The sequence below is a fragment of the Amblyraja radiata genome, chromosome 1 (genome assembly GCF_010909765.2).
Source record: "Amblyraja radiata isolate CabotCenter1 chromosome 1, sAmbRad1.1.pri, whole genome shotgun sequence".
Lineage (NCBI taxonomy): Eukaryota > Metazoa > Chordata > Chondrichthyes > Rajiformes > Rajidae > Amblyraja > Amblyraja radiata.
In genome coordinates, this window is record NC_045956.1 from 32,048,649 (window position 1) to 32,065,923 (window position 17,275).

At 48.0% G+C, this 17,275-nt stretch overlaps 1 protein-coding gene across 1 annotated transcript; it reads left to right on the forward strand.

The window, feature by feature from the left end:
* Positions 1–1,110: 1,110 nt before the first annotated feature.
* Positions 1,111–12,741, forward strand: LOC116972350 (proheparin-binding EGF-like growth factor). The gene is made up of 6 exons (XM_033019928.1): positions 1,111–1,240; positions 2,961–3,182; positions 4,632–4,812; positions 6,717–6,869; positions 9,827–9,915; positions 11,925–12,741. Exons 1-5 carry the CDS (start codon positions 1,141–1,143, stop codon positions 9,909–9,911), a joined length of 741 nt encoding a protein of 246 aa, XP_032875819.1. The 5' UTR covers positions 1,111–1,140; the 3' UTR covers positions 9,912–9,915; positions 11,925–12,741.
* Positions 12,742–17,275: the final 4,534 nt, after the last annotated feature.

A 17,275-nucleotide genomic window follows, 5' to 3' on the forward strand; every position in this document is an offset into this window, starting at 1 on the left:
TCACCCTTCTAAACTCGAGCGAGTACAGGCCCAGAGTCGTCATATGCCTATCAGGATCTGTCTGTTATCCCACTTTCTCATCCACTCCCTACACACGGGGTAATTTACAGAGGCCAATTAACCTTCAAACTCGCACGTCTTTGGGATGTGGGAGGAAACCGGAGCACCTGACGAAAGCCACAGACAGTGCCGGAGGTCAGGATAGAACCTGGGCCTCTGGCGCTGTGAGGCAGTTAGAAACATAGAAAAATAGGTGCAGGAGTAGGCCATTCGGCCCTTCGAGCCTGCACCACCATTCAATATGATCATCCACAATCAGTACCCCATTCCTGCTTTTATCTCATATCCCTTGATTCCTTCAGCCCTAAGAGCTAAATCTAACTCTTAGATGAGAGATTATTTGGGAATTATGGTTGCTGTGGATTCAAGTGCTAACCTTTTGATGAACTGCCCTGAATCTCACTGGTCACTGTCCACATCCGAGTGCCTGTGTGGAACCCAGTGCCTCCTACATCGGCAGAATCACGGTAACCAAGGAGGTAAATACTAGTTAGTCATGTTAATGATTCATATAAAATCATAACACACATCAACTAACTCTGAGCTGACATGTGCGGACAGGACCTTTACATATAGGTACCCCTCCCTCAGTGTCGCCCCCCCCCCCCCCCCCCCCCCATAGCGCGGCGCTCCCTCACTGCCTCCCCCCCTCCCACAGTGCTGCATGAATGGGGGTGCGCCCCCTCCCACAGTGCTGCATGAATGGGGGTGCGCCCCCTCCCACAGTGCTGCATGAATGGGGGTGCGCCCCCTCCCACAGTGCTGCATGAATGGGGGTGCGCCCCCTCCCACAGCGCTGCATGAATGGGGATGCGCCCCCCACAGTGCTGCATGAATGGGGGTGCGCCCCCTCCCACAGTGTTGCATGAATGGGGGTGCGCCCCCTCCCACAGTGGCGTATGAATGGGGGTGCGCCCCCTCCCACAGTGGCGTATGAATGGGGGTGCGCCCCCTCCCACAGTGGCGTATGAATGGGGGTGCGCCCCTCAGGACCCTATTCATTCATGAAGTGCGGCGGTGACGCGGCGGGGGCGGGGCGGGTGGGTGTGAATGGAGCGGCGCCGCGGCTTAAACGTGTGAATGGAGAGGCGCCGCGGCCACTGTTCCATGAAGCGCACACCCTGCAGCATGTTCCGCCTGTCCACCGCGCTGCTAGTCCTGCTCCTCGCCACAGCCAGAGGTAAGCTCTTCTCAGCTGCCTGCCGCGAACCTTGCAACTCGCTCTGAATGGGACGGGTTCAAAAATCTCGTGGGGGAACTTTGGAAACAAAGAACTGCATTTACTGGTTTCATCCAAAGATAGACACAAAGGTGCTGGAGTAACTCAGCGGGTCAGGCAGCATCTCTGGAGAACATGGACACAGAGTGCTGGAGTAGCTCAGCAGGTCAGGCAGCATCTCTGGAGAACATGGACACAGAGTGCTGGAGTAACAGCGGGTCAGGCAGCATCTCTGGAGAACATGGACACAGAGTGCTGGAGTAACCCAGCGGGTCAGGCAGCATCTCTGGAGAACATGGACACAGAGTGCTGGAGTAACTCAGCGGGTCAGGCAGCGACTGGAGATCTTGGATACGCGATGTTTCGGGTTGAGACCCTTCTTCAATCCTGACCCGATATCTCCAGAGATGCTGCCTGACCCGCTGGGTTATTCCGGCACGTTGTATCTATCTCTGGGGAAACTTTAGCTCAAGTTGCATCTAACTTTTTAACTACTGTTTATATTCCTGTCAGTTTGTTACTGGGAAGCTTGTAATCTCCGAGCGGGGCACAAAACAGGACGGGGCAGCTTTTGGGGAAAAGTTTCATCTAACTTTGGAAAAAGTTGCATCTTAACTTTGGAAAAAGTTTCATCTAACCTTTTCACCAGTTATTTATTTCTGTCACTGTGTTGCTGAGCGCCTTTTGTTTACCGCCTCCGATTCAACAACTAGACGCAGTTGGTAGGGCAAATGTCCAGTTTCGATTCTGATGTTATGTTTGTTTGTTTTTATGCTGTGAGCACTGTGTTTACAAGCTGATTCCGCTGATGCAAGCGAGAATTTTATTGTTACGTTTTCGGTACATCTCACATTCCGAAGAAGGGTCTCGACCCAAAACATCACCCATTCCTTCTCGCCAGAGATGCTGCCTCTCCCGCCGAGTTACTCCAGCGTTTTGTGTCTATCTTCGGTGTAAACCTGCATCTGCAGTTTCTTCCTACAGAGTTGAAACGCTCTTGATTTTTTTCACTCACGACCTCGGACACTGTCTGTGTGGCGTTTGTACGTTGAAACCTATGACCGCGTGGGTTTCCTCCAGGCGCTCCGGTTTCCTCCCATATCCCAAAGAAGTGCGTGTTTGTAGGTTAATTGGTCCTCTGTAAATTGCCCTCAGTGTGTGTGTGTGTGTGTGGGGGGGGGGGGGGGGGGGGGGTGGATGCGAAAGTGGAATAACTAGATCGATGGTCTGGGGCCGAAGGGTCTGTTTCCATGCTGTATCTTTCGATTAATTGATCCTTCAAAATCACTCTGAAAAAGGGTCCCTAGCTGAATGTCGCCTATCCATGTTCTCCAGCGATGCTGCCTGGTCCACTGAGTAAATCCAGCACATTGTTTCCTACAAAATCACTTCTACATTTAGGTTGAAATGGGCCCTTAGGTCGAACTTGCCCTTGCTGACCAACAAGCCCCATCTACACTAGTCTGCATTCAGCCCATATCCCACTAAAAGTTAAGATGCAACTTTTTCCATTGTCTGCATTCAGCCCATATCCCACTAAACCTATCCTATCCATCCCCCTGCTTCTTGAATGTTGCCCTAGTACCTGCAAGTAGTGCCTGCATGAGTTTACAGGCCTGTAAGAATTTAATTGTTCCATTTTCAGTACACATAACAATTAAATTCTCTTGAATCCTAACAGTGGTGGGGTTGCCTTTGGGCAAGGGTGAGGGAACAGTATTGACCACGCCAGCGCTTCCAGCACCAAACGTCTCTGCAGTCAGCCATGGTGACACCTCCCAGTTTGTCCCAGAGCAACTCACAGGCTCCATGGAGGAGGAGGAGGAGGATGAAGAGGATTATTCAGAAGACTATGAGCTCTCGGGATCGGTGGAGCTTCAGGATGGTGTAACTCTACCTAAAGGTATGTAAGATCTCAATAACATCACCTTTAGCCCACTGTTCAAAGCGGCACATTCCAGTAACTGCAGACTCTCTTAGCAAGTGTGTTGGTAAGTTTATCGTCATGTGTACTGAGGTACAGTGAAAAGCTTTTTTGTTCCGTGCTAGAGTAGGTGATATGGACCTTTAGAGGGGCTTTTGAAAGGGACATCGAGCAATGATGGAGATGAGTTTAGTTGTCGTTTATTGTCAAGTGTAGCGAGGTAGAGTGGAAAAGCTCTTGTTACGTGCTATCCAAAGATTATACATGATTACATACAAGACTATGCGGAGAGACTGTACATGATTACAATCAAGCCACAGTATACAGATACAGGGTAAAGAGAATAACGTTTATAATGTCCAGTAAAGTTTGATTAAAGATAGTGCGAGCGTCTTCATGAGGTAGATGGGAGTTCAGGACCGCTCTCTAGTGGGTAAGAGGATGATTCAGTTTAGTTTATTTTATTTTAGAGATACAGCCCTTCGGCCCTCTGAGACCGCACCAACCAGCGATCCCTGCACATTAATACTATCCTACACACACTTATGTGATTTACACTTATACCAAGCCAATTAACCTACAAACTTGCATGTCTTTGGAGTGTGGGGGGAAACCGAAGACCTTGGAGAAAACCCATGCAGGTCACAGGGAGAACGTACCAACTCCGTACAGACAGCACCCGTGGTCAGGATCGAACCCGGGTCTCTGGCGCTGCAAGTGCTGTAAGGTAGCAACTCTGCCACGTGCCACCCAGTTGCCTGATAACAGCTAGGAGGAAACTGTCCTTTTTACTGTAAATGCCTTTGATGTCTAACACCACATAATTGGTTTCAAATATCCCTGGGCAGATAGGGATGGGTAAAACCTGTGAGATACGACTGGCCCTGTTTGGGATATCCCTATCTTGTAAAAGGATTAAGAAAGCTGCCAATGCAAGGACCAAGCGCAGGCAAGTGGGACTAGTGTAGCTGGGGCATGTCGGCTGGTGTAGGCGAGTTGGGCTGAAGGGCCTGCTTCCACACTGTTCCACTCTATGACTATGACTCTATTAAATGGTTCAAAGGATTAAATGGACACGGAGTCCTGGAGTAACTCAGTGGGTCAGGCAGCATCTCTGGAGAACATGGACACAGAGTGCTGGAGGAACTCAGCGGGTCAGGCAGCATCTCTGGAGAACATGGACACAGAGTGCTGGAGGAACTCAGCGGGTCAGGCAGCATCTCTGGAGAACATGGACACAGAGTGCTGGAAGAACAGCACCTCATATCTCGCTTGGACAGAATAACACAGGACTAGCGTGAACGGGGGATGGCTAGTCGGCGCGGACTTGGTGGGCTGATGGGTTTGTTTCCACGCTCTAAATGCTGTTTCCACGCTGTTTCGCTAAACTAAAACGCTAAATAACATCCGTTGACTTTGTGTTGGCAGTGCAAGCGGTCGTCAAACCCCAAAACAAAGAGCGGAAGAGAAAGGGCTCGAAAAAAGGAAAGGGCAAGAAAAAGAAAAATGGGAATGGGAGGAAGCGGGATCCGTGTAAAACCACGTACAAGGATTACTGCATCCACGGTGAATGCCGGTACCTGAAGGAGCTGAAAGCGCCGTCGTGCATGTGAGTGAAGCCCTGCGCTGAGGCGCGGTCTATATATCGTTGATTAATGTTATCGAAACACACTGCATGAAGGTTTAGACTTATTTTTCTCACGTGTACCGAGGTACAGCAAAAAGCTTTGTTATGCATGCTATCTAGTCAAATCAGATACTCCTCCCCTTCCCAGCTCTCCCACAAGCCTACTGCCTCCGCCTCATCTCTATTTCCCGACCCCCCCCCCCCCCCCCCCCCGACATCTGTCAGTGTCTGAAGAAGGGTCTCGACGCGAAACGTCACCTATTCCTTCGCTTCATAGATCCTGCCTCACCCGCTGAGTTTCTCCAGCATTTTTGTCTACCTTCGATTTTTCCAGCATCTGCAGTTCTTTCTCGGCAAGGCCACTAGCATAATCAAGGACAAGTCTCACCCTGCCCACTCCCTCTTCTCCCCTCTCCCCTCGGGCAGGAGGTGCAGAAGTGTGAAAACACACACCTCCAGATTCAGGGACAGTTTCTTCCCAGCTGTTGTCAGACAACTGAACTGTCCTCTCCCCAATGAGAGAGCAGTCCTGGCCTCCCATCTACCTCACCTTAGACTATCTTTAAGAACCTGTCAATCTTGAATTGAAACATCACCTACCCATGTTCTTCAGAGATGCTGCCTGACTCATTGAGTTACTCCAGCACTCTGTGTCCATGTTCTCCAGAGATGCTGCCTGACCCGCTGAGTTACTCCAGCACTCTTTGTCCATTTTTGTAAATCAGCATCTGTATTTCCTCGTTTCCATCCTCTGAGTTCCTGTTCGACTTGTGAGCGTCTTCTGGTTGCTTCCCAAGGTTTACATTTCCCAGATGTAGACGTTGTATTTTCACATCTATTCTATTAAAGCACATGCCTGGTTCCTGCAGCCCACACAACTGCTCCAAATAAGGGGATTCCAGGTTGTTAATCCCTTCCTAATAGTCATAGAACAGGAACAGGCCCTTCGGCCCACAATGTTTGTGCCAAACCTGGTGCCAAGTTAGACTAATCTCCTCCTCCTGCCCATGATCCATATCCCTCCATTGCCTGCACATTCATGTCAACAGTATTTTATTGCCGTGTATCCCAGATGTGTCTATCTAAAAGCCTTAAATCATATTGCCTTTAGTTTAATCCTGATTATTATGTGTGTAATTGCGTTAATCGGCCTGTGAAGATCATAAGTAATAGGAGTTGAATAAGGCCATTCGTCCCATCAAGTCTACTCCGCCATTCAATCATGGCTGAACTATCTCTCCCTTCTAACCCCATTCTCCTGCCTTCTCCCCATAACCTCTGACACCCGTACTAATCAAGAATCTATCTATCTCTGTCTTACCAATGACTTGGCCTCCACTGCCTTCGGTGGCAAAGAATTCCACAGATTCACCAACCTCTGACTAAAGAAATTCCTCCCTAAAAGGATGTCCTTTAATTCTGAGGCTACGACCTCTAGTCCTAGACTCTCCATTAGTGGAAATATCCTCACCACATCCACTCTATCCAAGCCTTTCACTATTCTGTAAGTCTCAATAAGGCCGCCCCTCACCCTTCTAAACTCCAGCGACAAAAGCTCGTCATATGTTAACCCACTCATTCCTGGGATCATTCTTGTGTGGCAGCAAGTAAGAATGTTGTTATTCTGTTGTGGTGCATATGACAGTTAATCTTGACTACCTGACCCACTCTACCTGCTGGAGAAACTCAGCGGGTGCACCAGCATCTATGGAGCAAAGGAAACTCTACCTGCCCTTGTCCCCTTGTCTTGAGTGCTGCTGTATTATACAGGCCAGAAATGTGTCCATCCTCCGGTCTTGCAAGTCTGGCCGACCCATGTGAGTTCACGGCTATTTGATTTGAGTGTTCCACCTGCTGAGCTGTTTATTTGCATCCCTCCCATGCAGATGTCTTCCTGGCTATCAGAATGAGCGATGTGGGATTCAGGCACTGCACACGGGCAAAGACAAGGAGCACTTTGACGACCTCTCAGTGACGCTGATAGTTGTCGGAGTATCTCTGCTCGTCCTGGCTGCTGCGACCATCACTGTGGCTTTGTAGTAAGTATAACTTCTACACATTTTGTTGAGCGCTCGACTCTATCATCTCCCCCACTGGTGTGCGCAACTATATAGCGTTGCACACAGTAAGATTGTGTGAAATGGAGTTTGCTTTCTCACAGGCAGAGCGAGACATTTGGTTTAATACATTGAACATTTGACAGCACTGGGCCTCTACTCGCTGGAGTTTAGAATGTTGAGGGGGGACCTCATTGAAACTTGCAGAATAATGAAAGGCATAGTGGATGTGGAGAGGATGTTTCTGCTGGTGGGAGAGCCTAGGACCAGAGGTCGTAGTCTCAGAATTAAAGGTCGCTCTTTTAGAAAGGAGGTGATGAGGAATTTCTTCAGTCAGAGGGTAGTGAATCTGCGGAACACATTGCCACAGAGGGCTGTGGAGGCCAAGTCAGAGGATATTTTTAAGGCAGAGATAGACAAATTCTTGATTAGAACGGGTGTCAATGGTTATGGGGAGAAGGCAGGAAAATGGGATGAGGAGGCAGAGATCAGCCATGATTGAATGGCGGAGTAGACTCGGTGGGCCGAATGGCCTAATTCTACTCCTATAACGTGAACATATTAATGTCACGTATACCAAGATATGGTGGGAAAACCTTCTTTTGTGTGCTATTCATTCAAATGGCAGTATACATGAGGCAGTATACACAAGTACACCAAGTGGTGCAAAGAAAAAAATACCAGCATGCAGAATGTAGTGTTACAGTGTAGACACAATGAACTACAGGAGCTGGGATCCTGCCTAAAACACAAAGCGTTGGAGTAACTCAATGGGTCAAGCAGCATCTGTGGAGGATATGTATAGGCGTCGATTTGAGTCGGGCCCCTTCTTCAGACACTTGACACTTCTGCAGACTCTGAAGAAGGTTCCTGACCTGAAACGTTGCCTCTCCATGTCCTCGAGAGATGCCAGCTGACACATTGAGCTATTCAATGCTTTTTGTGTTACAGTGTAATTAATGCAGTTACAGAGAAAGTGCAGATTAAAAAGTGCAAGTACAAAAAAAAAGTACAAAAGTACAAACGGGTTGGCTGGAAGCTCGGGACTACACCTTTAACTTCTGAGAAGATCAATAAGCAGTCTGACAACAGCAGGAAAGAAGCTGTTCCTAAGAGTTGTGGTACATGCTGTCAAACGGCGGTCACGTTGGCGCAGCGGTAGAGTTGCTGCCTTACAGCGAATGCAGCGCCAGAGACCCGGATTCGATCCTGATTACGGGTGCTGTCTGTATGGAGTTTGTACGTTCTCCCCATGACCTGCGTGGGTTTTCTCCGAGATCTTCGGTTTCCTCCCACACTCCAAAGACGTACAGGTTTGTAGGTTAATTGGCTTGGTAAATGTAAAAATTGTCCCTAGTGGGTGTAGGATAGTGTTAATGTGCGGGGATCCCTGGTCGGTGCAGACCCAGTGGGCCGAAGGGCCTGTTTCCACGCTGTATCTCTAAACAAAAATTTTGCCCGATGCGAGATGAGAGAGGAGGGATTGACCAGGGTGTGTGGTCCTTGATTATGTTGGCTGCTTTCCCGAGGCAGAGTGATGGGGGGCACAGTGGTGCAGCGGTAGAGTTGTTGCCTCACTGACATGGAGTCGATCCTTAGTACGGCTGCTCTACGGAGTTTGCACGTTCTCCCTGTGACCACATGGGTTTCCTCCCACACTCCAAAGACGTGCACGTTTGTAGGGTTTATTGGCTTCTGTAAATTGTCCCTCGTGTGTGGGATAATGCTAGTGTACGGGGTGATCGCTGGTCAGCACGGACTCGGTGGGCCGAAGGGCCTGTTTCCCCACTGTTCGTCTAAAGAAGAGAAAGCCATCTTGACTACCCTATCGACCCGTGACACTACTTTCAGGGAACTATGTGCCTGGTTCTGCTCTGCTCTACTCCCTAGGGACCTGCTATTGGAATGGTCCCAAAAATGGCCAAAAACCGCAACACTATCTGGGACAAAGCAAGTCTCCGGCACCATAGTATCCCCCCCCCCCCCTCCCCCACGGAGATGAGGAAACACTTTTTTTCACAGAGAATTGTGAGTCTGTGGAAATCTATGCCTCAGAGGGCGGTGTAGGCCTGGATACTTTCAAGAGAGAGCTAGATAGGGCTCCTAAAGATAGCGGAGTCGGGGGATATAGGGAGAAGGCAGGATTGGGGATGATCAGCCATGATCACATTGAATGGCGGTGCTGGCTCGAAGGGCCGAATGGCCTATTCTTGCACCAATTGTCTATTGATACAGCGTGGAAACAGGCCCATCGGCCCAACTTGCCCACACCGACCAACATGCCCCATCTACACAAGCCCGACCTGCCTGCATTCGGCCCATATCCCTCGAAACCTGGTCCTAACCACGGACCTGCCCAAATGTTTCTTAAACATGTGGTGATAGTACCTGCCCCAACATTCTCCTCCACTGGCTCATTCCATAAACCCACCAGCTTTAGTGTGAAAAGTTTTGTGAAAAAGTAAAGCTTCTTATTAAATCTTTCTCTGTTGTTACATCGTAACCAGATGTCAAACTAACCAAAACTATAATTGGCAATTCCGAGATTCACTGAACCGTTAGTTCCTCGGTTTGACTGATTGTCATTTCAGGTGAGGATATTTGCAAAGATTGGGACTTCCAAGAGTAACTCAGCAGGTCAAGCAGCATCTCTGGAGAACATAGATAAGGTGTCGTTTCAGGTCGGAACCCTTCTACAGACCAACCGAGTTATAATTTCATACAGTGTGGAAACAGGTCCTTCAGCCCAACCTGCCCATGCTGCCTACAGACCAACCTGAAACGTCACCTGTCCACGTTCTCCAGTGATGTTGCCTGACCTGCTGAATTACTCCAGCACTTTGTGTGTGTGTGTGCGAGTGTGCGTGTTGCTCATTACGTTATTCCTTCTCTGGTGTGGGAATGCTTTTACTTTCATTGCCTTGTTTGATCTGTTGCAGCTTGAGGAAGAAAATGAGAGCTGAGCGTGAAACTGTGAACGAAGAGAAACAGAAACTGAGATCGGAGAATGGAATCGTGGCTTAAAAATGTAAGTCCGTGTCCCTCTGGCGGGGTCATTCTTCCGAGTAGATGCAGGGTCATAAAGCGCAGTGACAGGCCCTTCGGCCCAACTCCTCCATGCCAACCAAGTTGCTGTGAATTCCCGTACTCTGGGAGTATTCAGCCTATCTATTTGGGGGCACATTGAAGCTGTGGTAGAATTGCTGCCTTACAGCGCCAGTGACCCCGGTTCGATCCTGACTACGGGTGCTGTCTGTACTGAATGTGCACATTCTCCCTGTGACTGTGTGGGTTTTCTCCGGGGTGCCCCCACACTCCAAGGTCATTCAGGTTTGTAGGTTAATTGGCTTCTGTAAATTGTTAGCTGACCCGAGTGTGTAGGATAGTGTAGTGTACGGGGTGGTCGTTGGTTGGCGTGGACTTGTTGGGCCGAATCTGTATCTCTAGAATCTAAAGTAAAGTCTATTCCCCTCAAGATTTTATACTTTATGACTCTACGTAGACAGGTACATGGATAGGATGGGTTTACAGGGATATGGGAGGTGGGACGAGTGTCGAATGGGCATGCTGGGCAGCATGGGCAAGTTTGGCTGAAGGACCTGTTTCCACACTGTATGAAATTATAACTCTGCTGGAGAAACTCAGTGGGTCAGTCGGCATCTCTGGAGAACATGGACAGTCATAAATTCATACAGCGTGGAAGCAGACCTTTCAGCCCAACTTGCCCACACTGACCAACATGTCCCATCTACACTCGTCCCACCTGCCCGCGATGGCCCATATTCCTCCAAACCTGTCCTATCCTTGTACCTGTCTAAATGTTTCTTCAACGTTGCGACAGTTCCTGCTTCAACTACCTCCTCCGGCAGCTCGTTCCAAACGCCCACCACCCCTTGTGTCAAAAAGTTACCCCTCAGTTTCCTATTCAATCTTTCCCCTGGTTCTCGATTCCCCCACTCTGGGCAAGAGACCAGATCTATCTTTATCCAATCTATTTCTCTTATGATTTATACACCCCTATAAGATCACCCTCATCCTCCTGTCCTCCAAGGATTACAGTCCTAGTCTGCTTGACCTCTCCCTGTAGCACAGGCTCTCAAGTCCTGGCAACATCCTTGTAAATCTTCACTGCACTCTTTCCAGTTTGACAACATCTTTCCTATAACATGGTGCCCAAAACTGAACACTATACTCTGAATGTGGCTTCACCAATGTCTTATACAACTGCAACATGACCTCCCAACTTCCACTGTATACTCAATACTCTTGACTGATGAAGGCTAATGCGCTAAAAAGCCTTGACCACCCTATCCACTTGTAATGCCACTTTCAAGGAACTATGTACCTGCACTCCTAGATCCCTCTGCTCTACAACACTCCCTAGAGCCCTGCCATTCACTGGGTAGGTCCTGCCCTTGTTAAACGTCCCAAAATGCAACACCTCACATTTCTCTGTATTAAATTCCATCAACCATTCCTCCGCCCACCTGGCCAATCGATCCAGATCCTGCTGCAATCGTTCACAACCATCTTCACTATCTGCACAACCACCCACTTTTGTATCATCTGCAAACTTGCTAATCTTGCCCTGTATGTTCTCATCCAAATCATTGATGTAGATGACAAACAGTAACGGGCCCAGCACCGAACCCTGAGGCACACCACTAGTCACAGGCATCCAGTCCGAGAAGCAACCTTCCACCGTCACCCTCTGCTTCCTTCCATGAAGCCAATTTTCTATCCATTCCGCTACTCCCCCTTGAGTCCCATGCACTCTAACCTTCCAGGGTAGCCCATCATGCAGACAGGTGACGTTTTAGGCCTGGGATCCTTCTTCCAACAGATTGTAGTAGAGGAAAGCTGGAAGAGAGGTGGAGGGAATAGAAAATGGGATTGGTGTAACATGGGATTAATGGTGGGATGGATCAGGAACGAAGGCCCTGTTTCCACTGAATAAGTCCAAGGCTGAGTCTATTAGAGGCAGGATATTTATCATTCAATTAGTTCTGACTGGTGTTGATTTTTTTCTTGTTGCAGAAAGGTCAACATTGGACATCTGGAAACTGAAGACCACTGTATCTAACGCAGTCATAGAGACATACAGCACTGAAACAGGCCCTTGGGCCCAACGTCTCCACGCCGACCAAGATGACCCATCTGAGCTGGTTCCATTTGTCTGCAATAGATCCAAATCCTACTAAAACCTGTCTAAATGTTCCTGTTGGAGTTATTATTACACCTGCCCCACCAACTTCCTCTGTCAGCTCATTCCATACACCCACCACTATCTGTGTGGGGAAACGTTTCCCCTCGGGTCCCTATTCAATCTTTCCCTTCTCATATTAAATCCATGCCCTCTAGTTCTTGATTCCCCTACTCTGGGTAAAAGACAGTGCATTCACCCTATGATGATCTTGTACACCTCTATAAAATAAACCCACAGCCTCCTGTCATGCAAGGAATACAATCCTAGCCTACCCAACCTCTCCCTGTAACTCAGGAAGCTCCAGAGGTGACTTCATTAGCCAGTTAGCATTGTAGTCGAAATCCAGGAAGATCCGATGAGTTTCTCCCAGCAGTATTTGCATCTTGTATCCCAGCATCGGTGAGATCCAGTAACTCCACTGCCTGCTCATTCTTTCGTAGCTGAAACTGAGTGCTTAACCGTGCTTTAGGTTCGAAACCCGCATCCCCCTGACTCTGTGCAATGTGTAAAGTTCCACAGTGTAGGAGCTGTCAAAAGTCTTCTGAATGTATCATATTTATTTGTTATTTAATACTATTTAAATATTTTTTTTATGCAAATAGATTGTATTTAAAATTAAACAATACCACAATAAATTTATTGAATGAAGCTATGGCATTGTCGTGGTGTTGGTTAAAGATTATGACACAATGTTTAGTTTAGAGATACATTGTGGACATTGGCCATTCGGCCATCCATCGATCCCGGTACGCTAGCACTATCCTACACACACCAGGGACGATTTATAATCTTTATCGAAGCCAATTAACCTACAAACCTGCGCGTCTTTGGAGTGTGGGAGGAAACCGGAGCACTGGGTGAAAACCCACGCAGTCACGGGGAGAACGTACAAACTCCGTACAAACAGCACCTGTAGTCGGGATTGAATCCGGGTCTCTGGCGCTGTGAGTCAGCAACTCTCCCGTTGCGCCATCTACTATAACACTCCTACTTCTGAGATCGGAATGAAACAATGCTTTTCATTCTTTCACCCAGTGGAATGCAGTCTATTTTAAGAACTTTTATTTCAAATTCCTTTTCAACAAATACCTTTGTCAAACCAACACCTCTTGGGGACTTTTTAAAAATGTTTTTCTGTGTCCTGGCAACATTCTGATAAAAGCCTGCACTGGCAGAACAACTCATGGAAATTCACCTCCCGGCATCTCATGCGGAGAGGCACAGATCACACCATTGGTATTTTTCAGAAACTTTGTAAGAGGGAAGCAGTGGTAAAGAGCAGGGTTCGATCCAGACTACAGCTACTGTCTGTGCGGAGTCTGTAAATCTTGTGATCACGTGGGTTTTCTCCGGGTGCTCTGGTTTTCTCCCACATCCCAAAGACGTACAGGTTTGTCGGTTAATTGGCTAGTGTAAAGCTATAAATTGTCCCTAGTGTGTAGGGGAGAGCTCGTGTACGGGTGATCGTTGGTCGGCGTAGACTCGGTGTGCTGACGGGGCTGTTTCCACGCTGTGTCTTTAAAAACTAATTCATCGACCCCGAATTGTCCACTCGCTCTGCAGCTGCTGCCTGACCCACTGAGTTCCTCCAGCACTTTGTGTTTTGCTCAGCATCCCCGTAAAAATCTTCCCTGCACTCTTTCTAGCTTTTGATTCCCTTAAGTCTTGACATCCTGTTGAACGGTAGCCAAAACTGAACACAATATTCCAAGTGCTGCCCACCAATGCCTTAAATAAGACTTTGGACTTCGGAGATAGAGCGTGGAGACAGGCCCTTCGGCCCACCCAGTCAGCGCTGACCAGTGATCACCCCGTCCACTTGAACTATCCTACACACTACACCTGGCGGAGGTGAAGACCTGCTGCCTCGTGCCGCAGTAGGTAGAAGATAGGACTGTTCGGTGAACTTTTGTAACTTTTTCTGTGCCAAAATGTGGCAACACATGTGTACAGCCGAGGTGAGGTCTGCTGTATGAATTTAACGGGCTGTATGAGATTGATCCTTGGGATGGCGGGACTGTCATATGAGGAAAGATTGAAAAGACTAGGCTTGTATTTACTGGAGTTTAGAAGGATGAGGGGGAATCTTATACTAAGAAACATATAGAATTATAAAAGGACTGGACAAGCTAGATCCAGGAAAAATGTTCCCAATGTTGGGCGAGTCCAGAACCAGGGGCCACATTCGTAGAATAAAGGGGAGGCCATTTAAGACTGAGGTGAGAATTTGTGGAATTCCCTGCCACTGAGGCCAGTGGAGGCCAAATCACGGGATGGATTTAAGAGAGAGTTAGATAGAGCTCTAGGGGCATGTGGAATCAAGGGATATGGGGAGAAGGCAGGCACGGGTTATTGATTGGGGACGATCAGCCATGATCACAATGAATGGCGGTGCTGGCTCGTAGGGCCAAATGGCCTTCTCCTGCACCTATGTTTCTATGTATGCATTTCACTGTTAATAGAAACAAGTGGCAATAAAGCATCATTGGATCATTAGGGACAAATTACAGAAGCCAATTAACCTACTTGGTTACTAAATTAACCTACTAAAAGTTGGCCTTTGAGGTGTGGGAGGAAACCGGAGCATCCGGGGAAAACACACGCGGTCACAGAGAGAACGTGCAAACTCTACAGACAGCACCCGTAATCTGGCGCTGTGAGGCAGCAGCTCTACCGCTGCGCCACCGTTGCCAATGACAACACCTCCACCACAAGAACTCTACACTGATGCCCTGCAAGAATGCCTTCTCAGCTGGAGATTTTGGTTCACGCATTCATTGCGATCTTTCAAAGGGGAAGTGGGATAAATATTTGATATGGGATAACTTGCAGTGGCAAAGGGAGAAGCTGGACACATAAGTGATATTTTGTCATAGTCACTGGATATGAACTGGAGCAATAAAATTCTTACAATGCTCCTTTACCACATTAAAAAAAAAGCTATACACAGGGTTTTATTATTAGGTTTATTATTGTCCCGTGTACCGAGGTACAGTGAAAAGCTTTGTTCTGCATGCTATCCAATCAGATCAGATAACACTATACACATAAATACAACCACGCCAAACTCCAGTACAATAGGTAGAGCAAAGGGGAAGATACAGAGTGCAGAATATAGTTCTAAGCATTGTAGCGCATCAGTTCCAGAGACAAAGTCCAATGTCCGCAATGGGGTAGAGGTGAATCGGACAGTACCCTAGCTTATGGAAGGGCCGTTCAGAAGCCTGATAACAGAGGGGAAGAAGCTGTTCCTGAGTCTGGTGGTGCGCGCTTTCAAGCTTCTGTAGAAGGTGGGACAGGGACAAGTCTTTGATTATGTTGGCTGCTTTCCCAAGGAAGCGTGAAGTGTAGATGGAGTCAATGGTCTGGTTTGTGTGATGGACTGGGCTACGTCCACAACTCTTGTTTATTTGCTGTTTTGGGCAGAACTGTTCCCAAACCAGGCTGTGATGCAACCCGACAGTATGCGTTCCATGGTGCATCTGTAGAAGTTTGTAAGTGTCACAGGAGACATGCTGAATTTCTTCAGTCTCCTCAGGAAGTAGATGCGTTGGTGTGACCTTGGTTGTCGCATCATTGTGGTTGATCCACAACAGATTGTTGGTGATATTAACGCCAAGGAGCTTGAAGCCCTGAATCCATTACACTTCGGCACCTTCGATGCTGATATCAATTTCCATTCACCACCCTCAACCGCTCGTCTTTCATTCCCCTGCCCACAATAGTAGTTGGATACAGGTGAGATGGCAAGGTGACGCAGCGGTAGAGTTGCTGCCTCACAGTGCCGGAGGCCCGGGTTCAATCCTGACTACGGGTGCTGTCTGTACTGAGTTTGTATATTCTCCCCAGTTTCCTACAACACTCCAAAGATGTGCAGGTTTGTAGGTTAATTGGCTTTGGTAATATTATAAATTGTCCCAAATGTACAGGATAGGGCTAGTGTATGTGGTGATCGCTGGTCGGCATGGACTCGGTGGGCCGAAGGGCCTGTTTCCATGCTGTGCCTCTAAAGTCTAAAGTGAGGGGTGGGGATAATAGACAATAGACAATAGGTGCAGGAGTAGGCCATTCGGCCCTTCGAGCCAGCACCGCCATTCAATGTCATCATGGCTGATCATCCACAATCAGTACCCCATTCCTGCCTTCTCCCCATATCCTTTGACTCCGCTATCTTTAAGAGCTCTATCTAACTCTCTCTTGAAAGCATCCAAAGAATCGGCCTCCACTGCCTTCTGAGGCAGAGAATTCCACAGATTCACAACTCTCTGTGTGAAAATGTTTTGCCTCACCTCAGTTCTACATGGCCTACCCTTTATTCTTAAACTGTGACCCCAGGTTCTGGACTCCCCCAACATTGGGAACATGTTTCCTGCCTCTAGCGTGTCCAATCCCTTAATAATCTTATCAGTTTCAATAAGATATCCTCTCATCCTTCTAAATTCTAGTGTCTACAAGCCCAGCCACTCCATTCATTCAACATATGACAGTCCCGCCATCCCGGGAATTAACCTCATGCACCTGCCCACTCACCCACCCTATCCAAATCACCCTGCATTCTCATAGCTGTCACCCAGCTTTGTGTCATCTGCAAATTTGCTGGTTACTTTTAATCCCTTCATCTAAATCATTAATGTATGTTGTAAATAGCTGCGGTCCCAGCACCAAGCCTTGCGGTACCCCACTAGTCACTGCCTGCCATTCTGAAAGGGACCCGTTAATCCCTACTCTTAGTTTCCTGTCTGCCAACTAACTTTCTAACCATACCGGCCAGTACCCTACCCCCAATACCATGTGCCCTAATTTTGCCCACTAATCTCCTCGGTGGAGTAATTGACAAAACGCACAACCCTTTGTGTTTTGCAGATCCCAGCATCTGCAATTTAGACAATAGACAATAGACAGTAGGTGCAGGAGTCGGCCGTCCGGCCCTTTGTGCCTGCACCACCATTCAATATGATCATGGCTGATCATCCACAATCAGTACCCCGTTCCTGCCTTCTCCCCATAACCCCTGACTCCGCTATCTTTAAGAGCCCTATCTAGCTCTCTGTTAAAAGTATCCAGATAACCGGCCTCCACCGCCCTCTGAGGCAGAGAATTCCACACACTCACAACTCTCTGTGTGAAAAAGTGTTTCCTCATCTTCTTTCTAAATGGCTTACCCCTTATTCTTAAACTGTGG